The sequence below is a fragment of the Canis lupus genome, chromosome 16 (genome assembly GCF_048164855.1).
Source record: "Canis lupus baileyi chromosome 16, mCanLup2.hap1, whole genome shotgun sequence".
Lineage (NCBI taxonomy): Eukaryota > Metazoa > Chordata > Mammalia > Carnivora > Canidae > Canis > Canis lupus.
Genome location: NC_132853.1, coordinates 14,273,087 through 14,290,690, shown reverse-complemented (window position 1 = coordinate 14,290,690; position 17,604 = coordinate 14,273,087). Strand labels below are relative to the sequence as shown.

Sequence of the window (17,604 nt, the reverse complement as noted above, 5' to 3'; positions counted from 1 at the left end):
TGCAGGCAGACCTGGTGGTAGTCCTGGGCTCTGACCCCTACCTTGCTCAGTTCCTAGGAAGCCTCTGGCAGGTGAGCTCCAGGTAAGCACTGGCTGGCGCTGGCGCCCTGTAACCATACCTGGCTGGACATGCCTGCAGGGAACCCGCTTTCGGACACCTTGTGGGCTCTGAGTCTGAGAATAGTGCTGGCATGCGTAGGCATGTGTAGGCGTGTGTGTACACTTGCTTGTGCAGGTGGACATGAGCTTCGAGGGCCCATGTGGGTGACTGTGTGGTGCCTTTTTTGGCTTTAGCGAGTTCCTATGGTAACCACGAACATGTCTCTTTTGGGATCTGGAGTCTCAGGGCGTGAGTGGCTACAGGGAGAAGCAAGGCGGGCGGGTGCTTAGCTGGCAATTGGGCTGTGGCCTGATTTCATTGCCAGGCACCAGGGATGCACCTGGAGGTGCCATTTGCCAGGCAGCAAGGTCTGCAAATTCCAGGGATTTGTGTGTTCCTGGCCCTCATCCCGGCTGGTCCCTGCCATGCCTAGGAAGCCCTGGTGAGTCCCTGTTCTGATTTCTTGGTGGACAAGCAGCTCCCTGGGTCTTGACCAGGTCTGGGTGGGTATCTGCTGATGGGCGAGCAGGGTGCTGGCTGGCAGCTCTGGCTGGTGGGCACTGAGCATTGGGCTCTATTGAGATGGGTATGGGGCTATGGGCAGGAGGGGTTCTCCTTATTCCTGGGGCCCTGTAAGGGTGTTTGCCATGTGGCTGGTGAGCTGAATGGTCCTTATTGATCCCATGGGACAGGGCTGAGTGTGTGACTATGGGAGACAAGGGCAGGGAAGCAGGAGAGCAGGATGCAGATGGCAGCCTGTGGCCCACCAGCCTGGGTCCAGCTATCCTTGGGGGAGCACCCTCACTCCATTCAGCTCCCTGAAAAGATCCTTCGATCCCTAAGTCCCTGGCCATGTGCTTGAGCTTCTTCACAGGTCTTCAGAGGCCTAGAGGCCTGCTGGCCTGATCTGGTGAGAAGACTGAGGGTCTTGTGAAGAGGAGTCTGGAGGGCTCTGCTTGGTTCACCAGGACCTGGATTTGGCCAGGGCTGGGGAAGAATTGCTCCCATGGTTTTTGGAGAGAGCTCTGACACCCCCCCTCGCCTCCACACTGTATATCCCGTGTACACTATGGACCCCTGGGTGTGTCAGGACCCCCAATGCCCTCAGAGAGGCTCCTACTGAACAGGGACCCAGACAGCACTCCGAGGTGCCTGGGAGTGTAGGTGGTGCTTGCTTCTGTTTCCTTCTTCCTGCTGGCCCCTCTGGGGCTGGGAGCAGGCAGTGGGCTTGGGAATGTTGGGAGGGGATATAGATGGCCCCTCTGGCTTGTGCTGGGAGGGCCATCTATGCTGTTCTCTCTGCCTTGGAGGGGCCCCTGGTGAGGCTCTCCTAGGACGGGGGCCGTGTAGCAGGGGTTGCCGGATCTGGCTGTGGGTTTGAGGTCTTGCTGAAGGTCAAGGGGAGCAAGGAAGTAGACATTCTGTGCTTTTTCCAGACCATCTAGGCACCACCCTTTCTAGAAGGCAGAGTCCGGAGCTTCATCCCCAACAGTTTTCCCTAGGGACATTGGGAGGAGTGGGGAGCCCTTACGAGAGATCTCCAGAATCATAGAACTTGAAATTTAAAAAAATCAAATTAGCCACTATGTGAATTATTTGTACCCATGAAACTAGTCACTGAACCTGAGCTTGGTTACCTCCAGTTACAGGGAGCTCATTACTTTGTAAGGCTACCTATTCTATTACAATACAGCTCTGAATGTTCAAAGCTGACCATTCTTTTAATCTGGAGTCTCTCTGACTGCCATTTCTTTGTCCACTGTCCCTCCCCAAACAAGGCTAATCCCTCCTTCTCCTGAGACCCCATCAGATTTTGGCAGGTGGTTCTTGTTCCTTGTGTCTCTTCTTCTCCCTAGCTGGTTGTCCCTGGCTCCTTCAGCTGTATTTGGGATTTCTCATTGCCTGGGCTACTCTTTGCTGGAAAGAATCAGGTTTCCAGGCTTCGTCTCAAAGCCTGGCCAGAGGGGTTGACCTGGGCAGCCTGCAGGAGCCCAGTGGACATGAGGATGGACAACTAGAGGACATGGGCCTCCTTGTTTACAGATCAGTACGTGAGACTCCAAGAGGCGATGTTCCTAATTGGAGATGGCACAGCACAGAGGTGGGGGATGCAGGACCAGGATGAGAGGTCAGCAGTGTGGCTCTGTGCAGTGCCTGGCTCCTTTCCTGCTTTCCCAGCAACCCCTCCACTGTCACTGCTTTCTGACCTAGCATGGGCCTTGTCTCCTCTCTCTAAGAGAGGCCTTGTGGCTGCAGGGATCTGGCAGGGCCAGAGCCAGCCACAGGGAGGGGTCTGGGGACACACATCAGCATTCCACCAGGATGCCGTCGTCTCACCAGATCTTTTTTTTTTTTTTATAAAGATTTTATTTATTTATTCATGAAAGATACAGAGAGAGAGAGAGAGAGAGGCAGAGACACAGGCAGAGGGAGAAGCAGGCTCCATGCAGGGAGCCTGACGTGGGACTCAATCCAACATGGGACTCAATCCCGGGTCTCCAGGATCACGCCCTGGGCTGAAGGCGGTGCTAAACGGCTGAGCCACCTGGGCTGTCCTCACCAGATCTTTTCTGTCCAAGAGAAGCTGGAAATCTGGACTTGTAGGAAAAATCTTGACAGTTAACTCAAGCCGTGTGTGGCCTGCCCCAGGCCAGATTCAGCACAGGGGCTCATCAGTGGGCCACCTTTGTTCTGGGGCTGTCATCCCTCTCAGGTCCCAGTTCCTGGTTCTCCATGGCTGACTCCTTAGACCCTCTCCCAGATTACCGCTCCCTAGTGCTCTCACCCCCACCTTCGGCCGCTGACTGATCATTTCCTGTTCTATACCCAGACTGCGCTCACTCTCAATTAACCTTTTCTGTCTTCCAATCCAGTTCTTTCTCTGTCACCGGGTTGTGAAGGGCCTGAGTCATGGAGTCGTCTCCTGCCCTCCTCGCAGTTCAGGCCCATTATCTCCTGCCCAGACAGTGACAAAGGCTTTCTAATGAACCTCCTCCTCAGGCCTCTGCTAGCTCTGACTAATCCATCACCCCAAAAGCCATCTCTAGCTCTGCCCTCCCTGTGCCTATGGCAGGCTTTGTTGGTGCTGGCTCCATCCAGGCTTGTTCCTGGACCCCAGCCCCTGCCCCTGTTGGTGGGGGACCTGAGCAGTCTTTGGTTGACTTTCTGGTGACTTCTCTTTCCGGCATTAGCATCCACTAACAGTCTTTGGTTCATAGCAGGGAGTTTGATCCTTCCCTCCCTGACAAGGCAGTAGTTCCCAGACTTTTTGCACTTTGCTATCATCTGGGAGGCTTTAGGAAATTCTCATGCTGGGGTGCCTGGGTGGCTCAGTCAGTTTGGTGTCTGCCTTTTGCTCAGATCATGATCTTGGGGTCATGGGTTCGAGTCCTGTGTTGGGTTCCCTGCTCAGTGGTGAGTCCGCTTCTCTCTCTGCCTCTGCCTCCCTTCTGCTTGTTTTGTTTTTCTCTCTTTCTCTCTCAAATAAATTCTTAAAAAAAAAAAAAAAAAAAAAGAAAAAAGAAAAGAAACTCTCATGCCCAGGTTGCACCTAGTTCCAGAATTGGAATTCAGAGTGTCTGGGGTAGAACCTAGTATCAGTGTTTTTTCTTTTTTTTTTTTTGTTTTTTTTGTTTTTTGTTTTTTCTTTTTAAGATTTCCAGGTGATTCTAATATGCAGCAAAATTTGGGAACCCCCGTTCCAGTGGATGAGCAAGTGTGATGATAGTCAATGCTTTGGGTCAGGTTGGATGTTAAAATGGGCTTAACATGGCTGAGTCACTATAGGTCAAGGCTTCTATTGACATTTGGGTCTGGATCAGTCTTTTAGTAGGGGCTGTCCTGTGCAGTGTAGATACTGAGCAGCATCTCTGGCCTTTGCTTACACGATACCAGCAACCTACTCTCCAGCAGTGACAATCAAAAATGTCTCCAGACATTGCTGAATTTTCAGGGTAGGGGATATAGAAGCTCTCCCATCCTACAGAGAAGCCCTGCTCTGGGCCTAGCCAGGCTCACCTTCACAGCATTCCAGAATATGCACAAAAGAAAAGGTTGCCAACCAGTGAACCTCATCTTAGGGGTTAATGTGTGGGCTTTAGAGTCAGGCAGCCTGTGTTTTAAATCTTGTCTCTGCCATCTGGATGACCTTGGGCAAGTTATTTAACCTCTCTGTGCCTTTGTACACATTTCTAGGGTTTGGTTTTTTTTTTTTTTTTTCCTTCCCCTTTTCTTATCTCTTGATCTTTGGCTCCAGCCAGATGGTGTGACTTGCTGTTTTCTGGCACTTTTTAGTGCTGTTGTCTTTGCTCATGTTGTTCCCTTAGCAGGAAATGCCCTGCGGTTTCTGCCTATGTTCCTTCTGGCCTTGAAGTCTGGGACTGTGGGAACCTCCCAGGGTGCGCAGCCTGACTCTGCCACGGTTTGTTGTTCAGGTGAGGTGGCTGACCCCTCCCTGCCTCAGGCTGAGCTGTGAACCAGCAGTTTACCACTGTGTCATCCTCCACCCCAGGCCCCACTCATTCTTAGAGGGTGGAGTGGGCGGAAATCCGTCCTGGCAGGCCACAAGCCACACAGCTGACTTCTAGAGCCCTGCCCTGAGGGGTGTGTGTGTGTGTGTGTGTGTGTGTGGTTTTTAGGAGAGAGAACGAGAGTCACAGAGATGGCAGACATTGCCACCTTCTTGGTTACGTTTTACAAGCAGACACCATCTGGAATTGGGGACCTTTGGGCTGCAAACTTTCCCAGGCCCATTTCTGGGCTCAGAAGGAGGACTTGAAGGGATCTCACCTTACCACGCCCTGCCTAGACCCTCTGCCAGTTCACCCGAGGCTGGACTAGGTGGACTAGCCCACCCTGGCTGCTGTGCAGACCCACCCTAAGGAGTCTGCTTCCTCAGGCCTGGGTGGGGCCCAGGAGACCTGAGTGTTATCAGGGCCACAGGTGATACTTTTGAGGCAGCTGGTTTGCAGTTGTTTGGGAACTAGTGACATTTAAACCTCTCTTCCCATGATCTAGATTCAATGGTTAGGTTCAAATGCTCTGGGTGACTCTCTGCAAGCTACACAGCCTCTCTGTGCCTCAGTTTCTTTATTTGGGGATAATAAATGTAGATGCTATTGTTGTAAGGTTTCAAGGAGATAATCTAGCTGAGGTGTGGAGTACCACAGCTGGTACATAGTGCTTGGTAAATGTTACCTGCCTCAGGATTTCTGATGTTAGTAGTGATAGTCCTGCACTGTGTGGACACAAGTATGTACATAACATGGCCACATGCATGCAGGCACGCACCCAGGGAAAACTGGACCCATGTGCACCCAGATCCAGGCCTGTGGCTGACAGGTGAGGGCAGGTGGTGTCACTGCGGACACCTGCATGGACATGCCCTCACTTAGTAAACCTACCAGGCAGGCAGACGTATGTGTGTGCGTTTGTGTGTGTGTGTGTGTGTGTTTGTGTATACTGAGGCCCAGATGAGCTGGCTTTTGTTGTATTTACACTCTGACATTATTCCTGGGTTGAGCTTCAGGAGACCAAGGTGCCCTGTTTCTATAGCAACCACAATGCACTAGGAATAGGAGGGAGAGGGAGGGATGGGAAAGCCTGAGCTGGTCGTGGTCCTGAGGGCGTCCTGCCTGCATAGGCCGTGGGCCTTGCTTCCACACCCTCCGCCATCCAGAGGCTCTTGTTTTGTTTGTTTTTATTTTATTTTAAGATTCGAAAAAAATTATTCTTGAGAGACATAGAGAGAGGGAGGCAGAGACACAGGCAGAGGGAGAAGCAGGGTACCTGCAGGGAGCCCGATGCAGGACTCAATCCTCAGATTGAGGATCACACCCTGAACCGAAGGCAGAAGCTCAAATGCCAAGCCACCCAGGTGTCCTTGTTTGTTTGATTTTTTACAATAGTGACATGACCACCTTGGAGTACTGATGACCCAAACCTGACAGTTGTGAACATTTTGTTGCCTTTTCACCAAACCTTTTTAAAAATTATGGTAAAAATTACCTAATATAAGGTTTATTATTTTAAGCATCTTTAAGTGCACCGTTCAGTGGCATTAAGTACATTTATAACGTTGTACAACCATCGCCACTGATCATTTCAAGAACTTTCATCCTCCCAGGCTAAAACTCTGTACCTTTCAAACACTAACTCCCCGTTCCTCCCTCCCTCAGTCCCTGCTAAGCAGGGCTGTCTCTGAGTTTGGCCACCCTGAGCAACCTCAGAGAAGTGGGTTTGTGTAGTATTTGCCTCTTCGTGTCTGGCTTGTTTCACTTGGGCATAGTGTCTTCCAGGTTCATCCGTGCTGTAGCATGTGTCTAGAATTTCCTGCCTTTTTAAGGTTGAATTCTCTTGTAGCTGTATTTTATTTATCCCAATTTTGTTTATCCACTTGTCTGCTGAGGACACTTGCGCCTTCTGGCTGATATGAATACTGCTGCCATGAGCATGAATCTACAAATACCTGTTTGTGTCCCTGCTTTCAGTTCTTTTAGGCATATATCCAGAAACTGAAATGCCAGATCATATGATAATTTTGGATTAAACTTTTTTTTTTTTCAAATAAAAGCAATAGCATCATCAAGTTAACTCCCTGTAATCACTCCTTCTTGGCCCTGTTGCCCTGTCTCCCCCATCCAGAGAGCAATACTGTCGGGAATGTGACGTGTTCTTCCTCAGTGTGTGTTTTTAATACTGTCACATCCATAAGGAGGCATCTAGAAACATTATATAATTTTTTCTTGTGTTAGGAATCCATATGCATGATGTCCTTTTACGTTTGTGTGTATATCACGGTCATGTTCTGGCACCAGGCTGCTGGGGTTCAGGTCTTGGCTCTGCCATGTACCAGCTTATGAGACTTCGGGCAGGTTATGTAATTTCTCTGTGCCTCAGTTTAGTCATCTGTAAAATGGGAATAATAGTAACACCTAAAACCTTCTTGCCAGGATTATTTTGGGGATTACATAAGCCTGCATATGTCATGTGCTTAGAAGAGTATTCGCTGTTACCACTGCAGTTCTGCATTTGTGCCCCTCTATGTGGATTTTGGAATCTATCTATGGTGTCAGGCATCTAATTCCTTCTTGTTCACTGCCTTTTGGTGGTTAGGTGTACACGCATGTCATATTGTTTGTTTCTCCCTTATATGTCCTTTTATTTTTTTTAAAGTTCTTTTTTTTTTAAATTTTTATTTATTTATGATAGAGAGAGACAGAGACAGAGACAGAGACATAGGCAGAGGGAGAAGCAGGCTCCATGCACCGGGAGCCCGATGTGGGACTCGATCCCGGGTCTCCAGGATCGCGCCCTGGGCCAAAGGCAGGCGCCAAACCGCTGCGCCACCCAGGGATCCCCTCCTTTTGATGGGCTTTTGTGTCATTTCTATTTGATTTTTTTAAGATTTATTTGAGAGAGAGAGAGAGAGCGCGCGCTGGTGAGAGAGCACATGGGGTGGGGAAGGGGCAGATGGAGAGGGGGGGTCTCAGGCCGATTCTGCCCGGAGTGTAGAGCCTGACACGAGGCTCCATCCCACGACCCTGAGATCGTGACCTGAGCTGAAACCTAGAGTCAGATGCTCAACTGACTGTGCCCCCAAGTACCCCCATTTTCTTATGTTGTAATTAATGCTGTAATGACTTTGTCCTTGTGTGACCCTCCGTGCATTTGTGTGACAGGCTTGTGGGTATACCTGCAGCTGGGGCTGTTAGGTTGCAGCTCTTCCACATGTAGCCAGATTACCCTCAAGAGAGGTTTTATATTTTCTTCTGTCCATTTTTAGTCGGATTATTTGTTTTTGGGTGTTGAGTTATATAAGTTCTTAATTTTTTCATGTTTTTTATTTTAAGTAGGCTCCATCCCCAATGTGGTGCTTGAACTCAAGACCCTGAGATTAAGAGTCACATGCTCTACTGACTAAGCCAGCTAGGCACCCCGATAAATTCTTTATAGATTTTGGATACTACACTTTAATGGATATGTTATTTGCAAATTTCTTCTCCCATTTGGTAGGTTGTCTTTTAGTTTTGTTGATTGTTTCCTTCACTGTGCAGAAGTTTTTAATTTTGTTATAACATAGTAGGTTAACTATACTGTAATTTTAAAAATGTTTTATGATTTTACTTATATGTGGAATCTATAAAACAAAAAGCAGAGACAGACCCATAAATACACAGAACAAACTGATAGTTGTGAGGGGGCAGAGGTTGGAAGGTACAGGCTCCCAGTTATGCAATCAGTAAGTCACGGGCATAAAACGTACAGCATAGGAATATAGACAATTAGTAGTGTTGTATGACAGATGGTAGCCACACTTGTGAGCATAGCATCATGTGCAGACTTATCCAATCACTATGTCATACAGCTGAAAGTAATGTAACATTGTAGAGCAACTATACTGCAATAAAACAGTGCATATATGTATTTTATGTATATAATTTTACTTTTTTAATTTTTAAAAAAGATTTTATTTATTTATTCATGAGAGACACATAGAGAGAGGCAGAGACACAGGCAGAGGGAGAAGCAGGCTCCATGCAGGGAGCCTGATGTGGGACTCGATCCCGGGTCTCCAGAACCACACCCTGGGCTGAAGGCGGAGCTAAACTGCTGAGCCACCCGGGCTGCCCTATTTTTATATATGTATATATATATATATATTTTTTTTTTAAGATTTTATTTATTTATTCATGAGAGACACACACACACAGAGAGGCAGAGACACAGGCCGAGGGAGGAGCAGGCTCCATGCAGGGAGCCCGACGTGGGACTCGATCCTGGGTCTCCAAGATCATGCCCGGGCTGAAGGCAGCGCTAAACCGCTGAGCCACTGGGGCTGCCCTATTTTTATATTTTTATTTATTTTTTATTTTTTATTTTTTTATTTTTATATTTTTATATTTTTAAAGGAGATTTTACCATTAACACTCCTGCCAGGGGTTCATGTAGATTCTACTAGAGTCCTTCTCCCCATGTCCTCACTGATACTTAATTTTTACATTGATTTGATTGACACAGTACATTTTATTTTATTCTCTATTACATCAACATTATTGAAATTCTGAGTAAGTGAAGAAAATCCCTCATGGCCTTCTTGGGTTTTCTTTTCTTTGCATTGCATGTTCTCCATATCAGAACAGTCTTTTTAAAAATAGCTTTTTTTTTTTTTTTAAAGATTTTATTTATTTATTCATGAGACACACACACATACAGGCAGAGACACAGGCAGAGGGAGAAGCAGGCTCCATGCAGGGAGCCGGATGTGGGACTCAATCCCTGGACTCCAGGATCATGCCCTAGGCGGAAGGCAGGCATTAAACCACTGAGCTACCCAGGGATCCCCTCTTTTTTCTTGTTTATAAAAATAGTACATGTTCACTATAGAAGATTAGAAAATGCATACAAATATTGGGACGAAAAAATAAAGACCAATGACCCAAAATGGTTATTTGGGGATTTCTTTAGTCTTTTTGTACTTTGTAGCTTCCTTTTAAAACTTATTATAGGGCAGCTGGGTGGCTCAGTTGGTGAAGCGTCTGCCTTTGCCTCAGGTCATGATCTCTGGGTCCTGAGTTGAGCCCCACATTGGACTCCTGCTCGCGGGGAGTCAGTTTCTTCCTCTCCCTCTACTTCTCCCCCCTACTTGTACGGTCTCTTTCTCAAATAAATAAAATAAAAATCTTAAAAAAACCTTTATTATATAATTATATTTTCAGTACCATTAAATATTATTTAAAGACATAATTAAAAATATTGCATACAGGGGTGCCTGGAGTGCTTAGTCGGTGAAGCGTCTGCCTTCAGCTCAGGTCATGATCTTGGGGTCTTGGGATTGAGTCCTGTGTTGGGCTCTCTGCTCGTGGGGAGCATGCTTCTCCCTCTCTTCCCTGCTCATGATCTCTCTTGCTCTCTCTCTTAAATAAAATCTTTAAAAAATATTGCATACAATCCTATCATTATGATGTTTCATAGTTCATTTAATTATTGCTTTATTTTTAGATAACAAGGTAGTTTTAAAATTTTAACTATTAGTAATGCTGCAAAAACATCTTTGAATATAAATCTTTGTATATCTCTTGTTTTTGTATATCTCTTTATTTTCTTTGACAAGCACTAAAGGTAGGATGTTTTCACATATTTATTTTTATTTTATTTTTTGAGAAAATATTTGTTTTTTTAAACTGATATAATCTTTTTTTTTTTTTTAAGATTTTATTTATTTATTTGAGAGAGAGAAAGAGAGTGAGAGAGAGCACAAACCAGGAGATACAGAGGGAGAAGTAGGTTCCCCACTGAGCAGGGAGTCCAGTGCAGGGCTTGACCTCAGGACCTTGAGATCATGACCTGAGCTGAAGGCAGATGCTTAACCAACTGAGCCATACAGGCACCCTGAGAAAATATTTCTTAATGACTCTTGCCTTTTTTTCTATTGGAATGTTCATATATTTCTTGTTGACTCATTAGAGCTCTCTTTTAGTTAAAGCTATTAACCATTTGTCATTCATATTTTTATTTCTAAATCTTTCTCAGTTTACCCTTTGCCGTTAAATTTTACTCTTGTTTTTTAGTGTGAAAGTTTAAAATTTTAAGTTGGTAAAATCTATCAGTCTTTTCATTTGTGACTTCCTTGCTACTTAAAAAAAAATCATTTATTTTAGAGAGAGAGAGAATGAGAGAGTGAGCACAAGCAGGAGGAGCAGAGGGAGAGGGGGAGAGAATCCAAGGTAGACTACATGCTGAGCACAGAGCTTGACACGGGGCTGGATCTCATGACCTGAGATCATGACCTGAGCTGAAACCAAGAGTCGGATACTTAACCGACTGAGCCTACAGGCGCCCCTTCTTTGTTATATTTATGCTTAGAAAAGTCCTTCTCCATCTAGTAGATTGATGGTTCCCATATATGTATATAAATATTAATAAAATATATTTTTATTTTATTTATTTTTTTAAGATTTTAATTTTCATTTATTCATGAGAGACATACAGAGAGAGAGGCAGAGACACAGGCAGAGGGAGAAACAGGCTCTATTCAAGGGAGCCTGAGGTGGGACTCGATCCCAGGGCCCCAGGATCATGCCCTGGGCTGAAGGCGGTGCTAAACCGCTGAGCCACCGGGGCTGCCCTAAAATATATATTTTAAACAGGTTTATTTCCTTTTCACATTTAACTATTTATTTATTTTTAAAAGATTTTATTTGTTTATTCATGAGAGACACAGAGAGAGAGGCAGAGACACAGGCAGAGGGAGAAGCAGGCTCCATGCAGGGAGCCTGACGTGGGACTTGATCCTGGGTCTCCAGGACCGTGCCCTGGGCCGAAGGTGGCGCTAAACCACTGAGCCACCGGGGCTGCCCACATTTAACTCTTTAATCCATTTGGAATTTAGTTTGGGGTAAGATGAGAGATGAAATTAGAGTTTTATTTTTCCAAATAGTCATTCCAGCACTAGATTTTATTTTATTTTATTTTACTATTTTATTATTTTATTTTATTTTATTTTATTTTTTCCAGCACTAGATTTTAGTTTTGCACTTCCATTTCTAAATTCTTGTGTACAAAGATACCTTTCTGGGTTTCTGTTTGATTTCCTTGACCTGTCTGTTGACTCTTATTCTGGCTCAAACGTGAAAAAGAGCAAGTTTTGCTCAAGTAACAGGTGAGGCTGGAGTATTGGAAGAGTGAGGAATCAGGCCAAAGGGGTGGAGGTGGAGGGCCTGGTTGGTAGAGGTGAGCCTTTGAGGGTCAGACTTCAGAGTGTGCATTCAGTTTGTTGAGCTACAGGGAGATTGTTGGAGGCTCTGAGCGGAGGCACAGAGCCTTATAGGAAGGTCACCATGGCTGCCAGGGGAGATCCTGTGGGACTTTGTTGGAAGCTGATGGACACAGACCAGCAATGAGTCAAGAGAAAGATGAAGGCAGCATCAAGTGTGCTGTGGGAATAGACAGATGGCTGCGAGATGCTATGGGGTACAGTCTGCAAGATGTGGAGGCTAGCTGAACTTGGGTTGGAGGGAAAGAGGAGCTAAGGAATATGTCCTGGCATGGGATCCGTGTGACTCAGATAATCAAGTTTTTCTTTTTTTTCAGTGTGTAAAAACTTACATGATGATGGTTTAATATAAAGCTATATATAGAACAAATAGCAACTTAGCTAGCATTGCATGTGTATTCTGTGCAACTGCACTGAGATGCTTTTATATGCCTTATCTTTATCCTTACCCAATCCCTATGAGATATGTATTCAGAGTCCTATTTCACAGGTGAGGAAAATTAGAACCTCAAAGAGGTTGTGACTTGCTTAAGGTCACACAACTGGCAATCTGGACACAGAACCAGGTTTATCTGCCTCCGAATCCATGCTTGTATTTGCATTTAGGTGGTTCTTCAGTCACATGGGACCCCACCTCTTCCAGGATTGGGGTGTGCACCGTCCTAGAAGCCTAGCGTACTGCTTGGACCCACTAGCAACTCTAGAGGCCTGGTCCCTCTTGTCTTTTAGTAGCAGGTGCTGTCACTTCTTGCTGCCTTCTCTGAGTGTATTCATATGCCTTAGGAGAGGATCTGATTGGTCAGTTGGTCATCATCTGATTGGTCAGGACTCTGTGGACATGGTCAGGGTCAAACCAGCCAGTGTGAAAAGGAAGTGCCTTGGTTCTTGTGGCTAGGAGGACCTGGGACTTGGTCTGTCTGGTTTGGGCACAGCTGGGTCCCAGGGGTCAAACAGGCCTTTAGACTAGTACCATCCTCCTGTATAGTTGTGTGTGATAATTTAAATTTAAATTAATTTAAATTAATTATTTAAAAATTAATTAATTAAAAATTCAGTTCCCCATTTGCACTAGCTACATTTCCAGTGCTCAGTAGGCATATGTAGCTATTGGCTACTGTATTGTATAGCATAGGCACAGAATATTTGCATCATCACAGAAAGTTCTGTTGGATAGTACTGGTGGAGGTGGAAGGCCAGACTCTTGGAGATTTTTCAATGGCTGCACAAGCCCAGAGATTCTACAGTCTGTGACGGGTCTCATGTTGCAGAGATGTTCCTGGACCCTCCAGTGCCACCAGGTGGCACCCAGGGGTGGCCATGAGCAGGTATCTTGGGCAGCAGGGAGTACACACAGAGCTGCCTCCTTGGGCCTGGGAATAGAAGTGGAGAGAACTAGGTGATGTTCATTTCAGTAAGCTCAGTGTAATAGGCCATGGGCCCTAGCTTCCCCTGCATTCGTACTTAGACACACACACACAGGTACATGTGTTCAGACAGGAGCTTACTCGGGTCACACACACAGTCACATCTACTCTCAGAAGCATAGTCCCTAAAAAGCACAAGTACATTTGATGCCACATTCCACTATAAAACAGCAATGAAAATAGTTGCCAGTTCCAGAGCACCAGCTCTCTTACCTCATTCCATCCTCACCACTGTTCCATGAAGTGGCCCCTTCTGTTTCCAGTTTATTTATTTATTTAAAAGATTTTTTATTTATTCATTTATGATCGACATAGAGAGAGAGAGAGAGAGAGGGAGAGAGAGAGACAGGCAGAGGGAGAAGCAGGCTCCATGCACTGGGAGCCCGACGTGGGACTCGATCCCGGGACTCCAGGATCACGCCCTGGGCCAAAGGCAGGCGCCAAACCACTGAGCCACCCAGGGATCCCCTGTTTCCAGTTTAGAATGGAAGAAGCCAAGGCTTGGGGTGGTACACCGACCTGCCCCAGTCATACAGGTGGTATGACATGGAGGGGTGAACGTTCAGCCAGGCTTGTCTGACTCTGTGGGCTTTGTCATTCTGTTCTGTCTCCCAGCATGGAGCCTAACCTGGGGCTCAAACTCACGACCCTGAGATCAAGACCTGAGCCAAGATCAAGAGTCAGATGCTTCCCCGACTGAGCCACTCAGGGGCCCCTGCTGTCTTGATCATACTTAATTCTGAGCACAGGCCCAAAGGCAGACCCAGCGCCATGCTCAGACACAGGTTCAGGCATGGAAGGATAGGATGGTGCTCCACACTCACACAGACATATGCTGATGCTGCTGGTCCCACTGAGGCTCGAGGGGCACATGGAGGAATGGAGGAATTCAGATGGAGAGGGATGTTGGTTGCCACCTCCCAGGGGGACAGGGTACAGGTGTGTAGAAAAACTCTTGGTAGAGTGTGAAGTGCAGTAAACGGGGGTGATGTGCCTGGCTCCAGAGTGTTTGGGGAAGAAGGATGGGGGTCGATACCTGGTACCTGACCTCTGGCACTTTCTCTGTTCACACATGAACCCAGGACTTGTAGGTACTGTTGTGGAAGCTGCACTGACCAGGGGATTGGATGTACTCCTCTTTCCCTTGGGACCAAGGTAGTTCCCGGTCTTGTTGGTCTAGGAGGGCTGTGTTCAGAAAGTGTATGTAAGACAACTCTGCCTTACTGGTTAAACTGGATGGACAAACAACACAATTGAATGGGAAATAGTGTTTGGGCTGCAAATTCTGTATACTTGAGCAGAAGTAAGGAGGCTCAGCTCAAGAAGAGGAAGAAGAGGTAGCTATAGATGCCTGTGGTGGTCTAAAGGGAACACCTGGAAGCTTTGAGGGCTGCCGCTGTATAGTGCCTCATTACACCTACAAACTTACCTTGCTCTTTATTTTTTTAAAATAAAATAATTTATTTATTAGAGAGGGAGGGAGGGAGTAAGAGAGAGCACAAGCAGGGGGAGGAGCATAGGGAGAGGGAGAAGCAGGCTCCCTGAGCAGAGAGCACAAGACAGGACTCCATCCCAGGACCCTGGGACCATGACCTGAACCAAAGACGTTCAACTGACTGAGCCCTCCAGGCACCTCTTATCTTGCCCTTTACACATAGGCTCATCACTAGCATTCCTCTCACTTGATGTGACAGGGTCATTTTTGGCTCACAGTTTGAACAGGAGGGGGGAGAGGGAGAGAAGAGGAGAAAGTCGGCTGATATAACTGGGTCAGAATTGGCACAGAGAAAGCAAGAACACGGGGTGCTCAAGCCTTTGAACTGTGAACAGCACTGAGGTCTGATGCAGGAGAGAAAGCTGTTTAGCTGGTGGATACACTTTGGGCACCTACTTTGTGCCACGTGCTAATTTGGGTGCTGGGGATCCTGGTTCTGTCACTAATGAGGTTCTTTGGATAAACCCCTGAGCCTCACTGAGCTTCCGTTTTCCCACCTGGAAAGTGAAGATAATGAGAGTCCCTACCTCATAGAGGTATTCGAGGGTTAAATGAATTCCCATGAAAAGTGCTTAGCACAGTCCTAACTGCTCATGACCATGGCTGTTATTGAAAACACGGAGAGGGATTCCTGGGTGGCTCCACGATTTAGCGCCTGCCTTCAGCCCAGGGTGTGATCCTGGAGACCCAGGGTTGAGACCCAGGATCGAGTCCCACGTCGGGCTCCCTGCATGGAGCCTGCTTCTCCCTCTGCCTGTGTCTCTGCACCCCGCCCTGTGTTTCTCATGAATAAATAAATAGTCTTAAAAAGAAAACACGGAGAGTGGTTAGGTGATTCAGGGGCCTGGTCTCTGTCCCAGGAGCTCACAGTGTGTGGGGTGACAGACATTTATTTTTTAAAGATTTTATTTATTTATTCATAGAGACACAGCTAGAGAGAGAGAGAGGCAGAGACACAGGCAGAGGGAGAAGCAGGCACCATGCAGGGAGCCCGACGTGGGACTCGATCCCGGGTCTCCAGGATCACACCCCAGTCTGCAGGCGGCACTAAACCGCTGTGCCACCGGGGCTGCCCAGTGACAGACATTTAACACTGAACTGCAAATGCCAGTAGAGATATGGGAGGAGCAGTGCATTCTTCCTTGTGGAATCAGAGAATGCTTTCTGAAGGAGGCAGCATGTGAAAGTTGAAAAGGAATCCTTCAAGAGGAGAGAGTTGTGGGGGGCATTTTAGGGCACAAGGGCAAAGGCATAGGATGGGCAAATGTGTGGAGCTGTTTAGGAAACAGTGAGTTGGGTACTGAGGCAGGGTGTGCTCAGGGAAGGTCACCCTGGGTGAGTGGGAGAGGAGCCCCTTGGAAGGTAACTTTGGCAGTCCTAGGATGGATCCGGAGGTGAGGACACTTCCTCAAGAGGAGCCTGGAGGCAGGGAATGGGGCTGGAGGGGAGGGAGCTGGCTAGGGCAATGCGTAGGGGAACCTTCAGAGGAGGTGTCTGGTCCACATGGGGTCCTTGTGAGAGGAGTCATCCCATAAAAACTGGGGTTTTGTGCCTGGAGGATTTGCAAGGTTGTCATGGGGGTCACTGAACCGAGAGTGCAGGAGGGAAACCCAGTTTGCAGGGGAAGATGATGACCTTGGTCTCAGGGTGAGTTTGAGGACCCTTTGGGTCGTCCCTGTAGAGTTTAAAGTGGGGTTCTTAGATCAGCTGAGTGAACATGGAACCAAGTCAGACAAAAGTAGATTGTTAAGATCCAGACTGGCCTTGTAGTACTTTCTAATGTGGGAGGCAGACAAGAACATAACAAAGAACCCAGGTGGTTTCAGAGGATGCCCAGTCCTGTGAAGGACATACAAGTGAGGTGAAAAGGGGCACACATGGGGTAATTTGGGTGGGCAGAAGTAGCCCCTCCATAGAATTGACATTTGAGTGGAGTCCCAAAGGAAGAATATTAAGGTGGGGGCAGGCTTGGCAGCTGTGAAGATGCAGAAGGGGTTGGGGAATGGGTTCAGACTGTCCGCCTGGCCTCTTCCTGGCCTGGTGGGCGGGCTGGGGACACAGTTCTCCCTTGTGCCAGCAGGTGGCGCTGGTAGCACAGACGGCCGCTCTCCGGGTGGCCAGCGGGGCAGACGGGAGGACAGGTGCCTCGGGCTGTTGATAACTTGGGATGTGTGTGCTCTTGCTCTCTGGGGGTGAGGTCAACGCATGAGGGAGCCTTGGCCAGGGCCAGAAGAGCGGGTGATGATTTCTGTTGTGCTCCCTCTGCTGTGTCATTTTCATTGTTTCTTTGCTCATTTTCTCTGTTGGTGACTGTTCCCTCCCCATTTCTGGGTGTCTATGTCTTTTCCATTTCTCTTTGCTCTTTTGTCCTCCCCTCTCTGTTTCTGTTCCTCCCCTCTTGCATTGCTCCCTGGTGCAGCTGGTTCCTGTCTCAGAGATTAATTACTTGCTTTCCCGATGCAGCTTAGATGGAGGGCAGGGTGAGTTGGGGTCAGGGAAGGTACCTTGTTTTTTTTTTTTTTTTTTTACATCTCTGTGCCTACCCTTCCTTTTCCAGACTTCAGTTCTCCATGAAAGGAAAGACCAGAGCTTGGGTAGTGACCCCCATCTGCAGAGAATGTTTCAGGTGACCCCTCCTTCCAGGACCACTTGGGTCCACGTCCTGGTGCCTGCCCACCTCACCTGTAGCACCTCCTGTGAGCAGCACTGGCCTCATGTCACTCCTGGCAGTGGGGACCTGAGCTTGACCCAGGAAGGGAGAACTGGACAGCAGAGCAGGTGGCATGAAACCCCAGAAGAGCTTACCGTCGAG

General features: G+C 47.4%; 1 protein-coding gene across 7 annotated transcripts in view; it reads left to right on the top strand.

Moving 5' to 3' along the window:
• RAP1GAP2 (RAP1 GTPase activating protein 2) overlaps positions 1-17,604 on the top strand; it is a 222,238-nt gene that overhangs the window by 51,004 nt on the left and 153,630 nt on the right. The window contains exon 1 of one of the 7 annotated variants that reach the window (XM_072779006.1): positions 412-542. The exons of the other annotated variants lie outside the window; for them this stretch is intronic. Coding sequence (XP_072635107.1) covers positions 526-542 — 17 coding nt within the window. The 5' untranslated portion in view covers positions 412-525. Of the gene's footprint in view, positions 1-411; positions 543-17,604 lie in introns of those variants that run through there. 7 annotated transcript variants of the gene reach the window in all.